The sequence below is a fragment of the Elephantulus edwardii genome, unplaced genomic scaffold (assembly GCF_000299155.1).
Source record: "Elephantulus edwardii isolate Elephantulus edwardi_28Jun2011 unplaced genomic scaffold, EleEdw1.0 scaffold00030, whole genome shotgun sequence".
NCBI lineage: Eukaryota > Metazoa > Chordata > Mammalia > Macroscelidea > Macroscelididae > Elephantulus > Elephantulus edwardii.
The window spans coordinates 9,003,552-9,012,235 of NW_006399780.1; the positions used below are offsets into that span (position 1 = coordinate 9,003,552).

Below are 8,684 nucleotides of genomic sequence, written 5' to 3' on the forward strand. Positions count from 1 at the left end.
GGGGGGAGAGGGAAGAAAACGTGGAACAATGAATGATTTAAAAACAACAACGAAGAGAATGAAAGAATTCTAAGAATTTTCTTAACGGATTGTGATCTCCTGGAGAGTAATAATCATGTGGTTTTCAAATGGTTTCGTAAGTATAGAGTACAGGACTTTCACGTGAGAAGGACTCAGTATATGTGAATGAATAAATGAATGATCATTGTCTGGGCACAGATTAATCAGTAAATTCATTGCCATCTAGTGGCAACTGATTTATAACTGACCCTGTAGCAGGTTTTCAGAGGGTGTAAACTGCAGGGAGGATATAGCTCATCTCTTGCCCAAGAAGCAGTGGGTGAACTGGAATCACCAACTTTTAGGTTGACAGTGCAACTACCTACCCACCAGAGCTCCCTAAGGGACTAGAAAATAATAAATGATTATTATAGGCTATGTAAAGAGTCTTGGTGGTACTGTTTTGGCTGTTAAGCAAAAGGCCCAAGGTTAAAACCCACCAGCTACTCCACGGAAGACAGACAAGGGTGTCTGCTTCAGTAAAGACTTATGGTCTTGGAAATGCTATGTGGATGTGGATTATACCCTTTCCTACAGGGCTGCTGTGAGTGGGAGTCTTCTCAATGGGAATGAGTTTGGGCTTATAGTCCTAGGTAATATGTTTGGCTTTCTACATTTTGTGGTTCTAAGTACTCTTTTATTATAGGACAAAGCACTAAGATTTCTCTAGCTATTTATTTAAACAATTTAAATAATTTGAACTAGTATATATTTAGTTGTATGAATAGTTTTATAGTTCATTCTGATGTTACTGTGATGAGGTAAAATTGAAGGGTCCAGTCCCTGGAAAAGTTGAAGGTCAGTGAAAGAGGAAGTTCCTCAGAAATGGATTGACTGAAACAATAGATTTAAGTGCAGCAGAATTTATAAGGATAATGTAGGTTTGGGCAGAGGTGAAGGTGATTTACTGACACCTAATAACAATGTAAGAGTAGATTTAAATGCCATTTAGAGGCTCATGAATGGGTTATAATGACATTTGATTTTACACTTTTAAAGGTCAATGGTTCTCTGAAATACTTCCCTCCCCTTGTTTATTCAGAGTATATGGCATTGTTGTTTTTTGTTTTTTGGCATTGCTGTTTTAAAAACTTAGGTGTTTCTATAGCAAGAACATGGAAACAGCCCAAATGTCCAACCACAAATGAATGGATTGAGAAATTATGGTCCACTCACACAATGGAATACTATGCAGCACGCAGGAGTAATAACTTTGTAAATTATTACCTAACTTGGGAGGGACTGGAGAGCATTATGCTGTGTGAACTAACTCAGTCCCACAATGATAAATATTGTATAAAACCGTTATTGTAGAATGAGTATAACGATCCAGGAGGGGTGGGAGAGGCTGGAAGCAGAGGAATGTGGATGTGCAGGGGGAAGGAGGGATTAATCATTGGATTGTACAATTTGATGGGTGGGGTAACAGAAATTAAAAGAATTTGTTCAAATTGTACTTGAATTTTGTAATAAACTAGTAGAAAAAAAGAAAAAAACCAAATTAGGTGTTTCTGAGGTCATGATTTTATCACGCTTGTTTCTTCTACCAATAAAAACCCCCAACCCTTTATTAATATATATTTTTTTAGCTGACAAGCAATTTACTGTTTTTAAAGAATACTATGAGAAGCCTGATTAAACCAAGTCTCAATGCTGACAATGTAGCATGTACAGAAAGATTGACTATTAATGTGCTGAAGTGATGAAAACCAAATAGAGTTGGGGACTTTAGAATGAAGTTAAGGAAGATAGATTTGATCCTAGCGAAGGACTACTTTTAGAAATTTACATTTGGAAAAAATTCAGTCTTGAACAGGCTTCTGATAACTTAAAACAGGACCAATAGGAAACTAATGGACTAAGAGATTATGGATGCTGTCATTAAAACCTCCCCATTTCTAGGATCTTTTACTGGAATTTTTAGAGATTGAAAGGCTTTAGACACACAATCTCAGAAAATGCTTACGTTTAGATTTTCAAGTATGTATGTATGTATGAGTTAATTGTCAGGGAACTTGATTTTACAAATGGCATAGGTTTATTTATTTGGAGAGTGTGAATTTAATACTTAGAATATATGTAAATAATGTAAATACACATAGTTATCTGTCAAGGACTATTTCACTTTGTTCACACCAAAGTTGTTAAGATGCACGGGCGGGGCTCAAGTTAGTCTTCTACATACAACTTTCTTATATATTAAAACAAAGAAATAGGTTCTAGCAAGAAGAAAGGTGGTTGTTGTGTTGTGTGCTGCTGAGCCAGAACAGACCCTGCAGTAGATTTTCAGAGGCAGGAGGGAGGAGAGACGAGATTGCCCACCCTTCTCCTGCAGACTGCTGGTGGATTGGAACCATGTGTCTTTGTGATTGCAGCATAGGCCACCAGAGCTCCCTAAGAAGAAAGGTAGAAACCAAAAATCTAGTTTTAGGACCTTGGATGGGTGTCTGAGGCTGCTAAAGTGATGTCAGCTTTGCAGAACAAAAACTTCCATATTACTTTTTCATCATCTTGGGATCCATTTTTTATTCCACCCTCCAAAAGCATCCTTTTACAAGATTTACAATCAGGGCCTGGACTGGGAACAAATAAACAACTAAACCTATCCTCTTTGCTCTTAGCTGTTTGCTTTCTTGCAGGGAAGTGGGAGGGAAAAGCAACATAGGAAAAGCTTAAAGTTCTTAATGTTTATCAGGAATTTTAATATTTTTGTGCAATCTAAAAAGAAAACATTCCCTCCCCCAGTTTCCACAAGTAACTGGTCTTACCTAAATCACTCTGTGAACAGTTTGCTGCTCAAGTTCAGGAGATCAATTTCTTTAATCATTAGTGAATCTTTCCCACTTTGTCACCAGGACTTTCCACTTACCTGCTTTAGGATAGGTAGAAATAAGTAAATCATCAGGCTTGGCTTGGAAATTCCATATCTGATCCCAGATTTCACAGGTGGGTGTGGGTTGAAGAATCCCCTTCACATAGTCCATAGATAGGCGTTCCTTTTCGGAAATTTTCATGTCCTTCATCTTGTTTAAGGCCATCTGTATTAGAATTCAGTGCACTGTGAGGAGCAAGAAAGTTAGCCCCTGAGTGAGCCCAAGCATATATACCTTATTCTGAAATGCAAAACTCAGACCAGAAACTCTATTTGATAGCCTGGTGCTGACCTGCAAACGGAGAGCAAGATGGTTCTGCAGATCTACGTTCCGGGAGAACTAGCAGCTTTCAGTACTTTGTACACAAACCCTTCGCGCAGTGACTTCCCTCCTCTGTGACGTCACATCAGAGGCGGTTACAAAGCCTGTTCTTTCCCTAATCCTGTCCTTGTGTCCGTTTTTTCTTGCGTTGGTGTCACGTTCTGTTTCTCAACTTTGGGCTCATAAAATAATTCATAGATACTCTCATTAGTTATTTCTTCTGGCAATTTTAAACTGAACTTAAAAAATTGTAAGCAGTTTGGTCTGTGGAATTTCAGTTTACAACATAGAATCATTTCCCTTCAAGGATGAAGAGGAATTTCTGAGAACTGTTAACCAAAAAGATCCTAGATTCGGATCTTCTAAAGGGTCAGCCTTGTTATAATTTAGAAATAAAGCAAATAATGCTGCACTGGAGGGGATTCTCCTCCTTTTGTAATCTATTTTACAAAATAAGTAGGGATCTCGTTATATCTATTAAAACATATGTTTCATTTAAAGCAAGATGAATGCAAAGCAAAAACAAACACACACAACCAAGAAATCTTTTTTTCAGTAAATAAATGATAGATGTGTTAAGACCAGGGCTTCAAACCAGTTGATTTCGCTCAATGCCCTGCTGAAAATGTACACTTTTACCTCAAATACACTAAATCAGAATCTACTACAGGAATCTTGTTAACTGTAGATTCTGATTTAGTAAATCTAGGCTGGTATCTCAGCTGGGAGTAAAAAACCGAATAAACAGATTCAAAGTCCTGGTAAAAATGCACACACTCATTTGTCTCTTCCATTCTTGGAGTTCACTTCCCACACTTGTGCCAGATTCTCCTGAAAACCTTTTGCTTAATGGCCTTGCGGTTTATTTATCTTACTTGCTTCTCTAGAACTATTCTTGAATACCTGCCAGATTGTGTGTGTGTGTGTGTGTGTGTGTGTGTGTGTGTGTATTCTTCGTGGATTAACCTGGAAGCCTCTTCTCTGTTGACTACCTCTAAAACAAGGTCAAAATCCCTTTTACTTTAAAAATGACAACGATCGCAATTTGCCCATTGTTGTTGTTTTTACGTGCCATCGAGTCGTTTGCGACTCATAGTGACCCTATGTACAAGAGCCCTAAACGCCGTTCTATCCTGTGCCAACCTCACTGTCTCAAACACATTCATTCCCACCACTCCACTCACAGAATCGATCCATCTCATCGCCACCTCTCCACTCTCCCAAACATGGTATCTCTCTCCAAGGACCAGTCCCTCCTTCCAACATGCCCAAAGTATGTCAGACGAAGCTTCAGAATCCTTGACTCCAGGGAACATTCTGGCTTTACCCTCTCCAGGACAAAACTGTTTGTTCTCCTAGCAGTCCATGGTATATTCAACACTCTTCTCCAGCACCACAACTCAAAGGCATCAATTCTCTTTCTATCATCCCTATTCACTGTCTCCGATGCATAGCACGGAATTGCAAAGACTATAGCCTGGATCAGGTGCACCTTAGTCTCCAGCCTGACATTGTTGCACTTCAGTACTCTTGAGAGGTCCCTCACAGCTGACTTTCCCAATGCAATTTGTCTCCTGATTTCCTGGCTGCTGTTACCAAGAGTGTTGACTGTGGAGACAAGTAAACTAAAACTGTTGCCCATTATTTCCCCCATTTTCTTTACAACCCTTTCTGGCTACCTCAGAGTCCATTCAGAATGTGAGTAATTTCACTTTTTTTGCTTAAGTGCTCTCACTGGCTTCCTATCTGAACGCTAACTGTCCTTTCTAAGAATCTTTGCCATGATGATTCTGCCTACACACCTACATCATGACGCACTTGCTCCCTTTCATATGGGGTTAATACACAGGCTTCTTCCTGCCTTTCTGCTGCCATTTCGTCTCCTGGGAATCTTTGACTCTTGCATGTCTAGTTGTTTGTCTTCCTTCAGGTCTTAGCTTAAGCTAAGCCTCTTTTTCCAGAGACACCTTCTGTGCTATTTGTTCCCAGACTTTTAGCATAATTTTATATAGAGCCTTCATATTTTCTAGTTCAAGGCACTTGTTACTTTCTCTTACAGCAGCTATGAACATTTGGTTTTAAATTTTTGTTCATTTTCTATCTCCTTTGCTAGGTTCCCTGGGTACATGAAGCAGGGTGTGGGGTAAACTCTGCCTTCTTTTTTCACTTGTATGCCAGTCATATGCCTAGTCTCTAGCTCACTATAGTATACTTTTATTTGAGAGAATGAATAAGATAAAACAAAGATTTAAGAAGGTAAGTTAGTTAGTCTACCTTTGTGATCATAGCTTGATAGTTTTTAAACAAAGCTCAGATTGCTGACATTTGAATTCTGTGCCAACTATAAGTAATTGTAGGACTACAAGCAGGTTACTAAACATTTCTAACTTCTCTGACAATTTATTCTCTAGTACTTTATTTATGTGTAAGCTGAGTATCATAACAGTATCCAACTCATTTTTTTGAGGAAATAAAATGGTGTATTAAGTGTAATACTGAAAAAGCAAAGTTTGAGGCCACTAGCTGCCCCCACAGGAGAAAGATGGGCAATCTCCTCCCGCGTGGTTAACTGACTCTAAAAACATGCTGGAAGGTCAGCTATGGGTCAGTTCCCAACTCTACAGCACTCAACAACAGCAAGGTGTGTGGCAATGAAAATGTTCAGTAATTTTTAGCGGTTTAATGAACAACTGACTCCTGCTTAAATATATTATTTCTCTTTAACTCTCATGGCTGAGTGAATTTGGCAATTTGGTCTCTAGTTTTTCCTGTTTTTCAGTGTTGAATGCAATGAGGTGAATTGAAACCTGTACCAAAGACTGACATTATATTCTTGGAAAAAGAATATATATATATATATTTCCCATTAAATTTTCACTTTGTTTTCCCCTTAACCATTAATAATTCACATGTTCAATTGAGAATAAAGAAAATTAGAACAAGTCCATGAGAACCAAAATATAACCTTAAATGTATTGTATCTGGACTTAAAAACAGTCTCAAGAATAGAATGAATCTGAATTGAGTAGATGATGAGACATTATGTATATTGTAGTTGACAGTCTAGTACAGGATATGAATAACTAATTGAATGAGGGAGAAGGAGGAAAAATAAGAAAAACTTTACACAGAAACAATTGGGAGGTTTTTTGGGGCCAGGAGGGGAGGGTGAGAGAGCAGAGACTAGTTAATGGATAGATTGAATAAATGGAAAGAAAGGGTACAGCAAACATTGGACAAGACATTTTAAATAATGGAATTATACAGTTGTTGTCATTAGGTGCTGTGAAGTTAAGTATAACTCATAGCAACCCTATGAACAACAGACCTGAACCCTGTCCTATCCTGTGTCGTTCTCATCGCCTCTGACATACACGAACACATTGCAGCAGTCATTGTTTCAATCCATCTAGTTGAGGGTCTTCCTTTCTTTTCATCAACCCTTCACTTCTCCAAGTAATAACCTCCCTACATGCCCAGTGTATGTGAGATGGAGCTTTTCCATCTTTGCCTCCAAGGAGTATTCTGGTGTGCTTTCTCCAAAACATATCTCTTCTTTTGGCAGTCCATGGATATTCATAGTACTCTTCTCCAATATCATAATTAAAAGGTGTAAAAATGTCTTCTGTCATCTTTATCCATTGTCCAGCTTTCAGATACATAGCAAGTGATTGAAAAGACCAGGGCATGAATCACCTTAGTTTTCAAATTGACATCATTGCTCCTCAGTAATTTGGAGAGATCCCTGACTTCAGGCTTTCCCAGTTCATTAAGTATTCTGATCTTCTGAGTGCTGGTACCAAGGGTGGTTATTAAGTAGTTGGCAGTTTCAGTCATTTCTCCATATATCATGATGCTGCCTATTGGTCAAGTGGTGAGAATTTTTGTTTTCTGGATTTTGAGATGTGATCCATATTGAAGGCTATAGTCTTGATCTTCTGTGACAAGCGCTTCTAGTGCTCCTCACTCTCAGCAAGCAAAGTGTGCCATCAGCATAATGTAGGTTGTTGTTTAATGTTCCTTTGAGCCTGATACCACATTCTTCTTCATAGAATGCAGCTTCATGGATGATTCGCTCAGCATACAGATTGAATAGTATGGAAAGTGGATACAACCCTGACACACACCTTTCTTAATTTTAAGACATTTATAATGATAAACCAATGGTAAATGAAGGAAGACGCTTAAGCTTCCCTGAAGCTGTTGGCAAAAATAAGGCTGCAGCACTGTTGTAAAATGGGACTGACATTGGGGTTTGGGTGGAGACTTAGAGGGGATAAATAATTTATACTGCATTGAAACAGATGAGGGATAGAACTGTTTAAAAGGGATATATGACTAGGTATTATTGTCATTACAGGAGTCCAAAATGAAGGTTGCTTAGTGGAGTGGACTTGAGGGGAGGGATTTTATAACAGTGAAAGAATTTTTCTTTTACTTTTCAAAGAGAAGAACAAATTGGGGGGAGGGGTCGACAGGGATAAAATGCAACAATAAGTGAATGGAAATTCAAAGTCTCTGTGAACTTTCATTAAAATTAATAAAAAAAAGGCCTCAGGAATTGATGAAATACCAATTGACGTGTTTCATCTAACAGATGCAGCCCCAGACATGCTCACCAGTCTATGCCAGGAAATTTGGAGGAAAGCTGACTGACTGACTGGAAGAGATTCATATTTGTTCCCATTCCAGGAAAAGTGATCCAACAGGATGTGGAAATTATCAAACAATATTATTAATGTCACATGCAAACAAAATATTGCTGAAATGAAAATAATAAAAAACAGCTAGAAAATGAAAAGAATTAAAAATCGCAGACAGAGAACTGCCAGAGTTCAAGCTGAGTTTAGAAGAGGTCATGGCACCAGGGATAGTATTGCTGATGTCAGATAGATCCTAGCTGAAAGCAGAGAATAACAGAAGAATGTCTATTTGTGCTTTATTGATTATGCAAAAGGCATATGACTGTGTGGATCATAACAAATTATGGCTAACATGAATCCCAGGACACATAATTATGCTCATGTAAAAACCTATTTCTTGACCAAGAAGTTGTTGTGCAAACAGAACAAGGGAACACTACGTGTACAGTTGTAATTAATGCTACAATAAAAGTATGTGAGTTATTGAATGAAAAACAAAAACAATAGCAACCCTTGCCTCCCCTCCCCAAACTCTCATTAGTAACCAAGATGGAACCACCTGAGTCTCTGAACAGGAAAGTCTTCTTTTATGTACCCAGATTAACTTCTTGAATAGACTCTGTTGTTGATATGTGTCATTGAGTTGACTGTCTTATCTGGGGTCTTCCTCTCCTCCAGACTTAAAAAATGGTTTTTTTGCTGCATTGAACACTAATGACCTGCTGTGGGCTGCTCCAGTCGGGAGGGGCTTATAAGCTTGAGGTCTAGGGTCTCGAAGAGGGAACAC

General features: G+C 38.5%; 1 protein-coding gene across 1 annotated transcript in view; it reads right to left on the reverse strand.

Annotated features, from left to right (window-relative positions):
- The window catches only part of SULT1C4 (sulfotransferase family, cytosolic, 1C, member 4), a 16,887-nt gene extending 13,789 nt beyond the window's left edge, over positions 1 to 3,098 (reverse strand). Inside the window, exon 1 of the mRNA XM_006883828.1 lies at positions 2,930 to 3,098. Coding sequence (XP_006883890.1) covers positions 2,930 to 3,098 — 169 coding nt within the window. The remainder of the gene's footprint in view (positions 1 to 2,929) is intronic.
- Between the last annotated feature and the right edge of the window lie 5,586 nt (positions 3,099 to 8,684).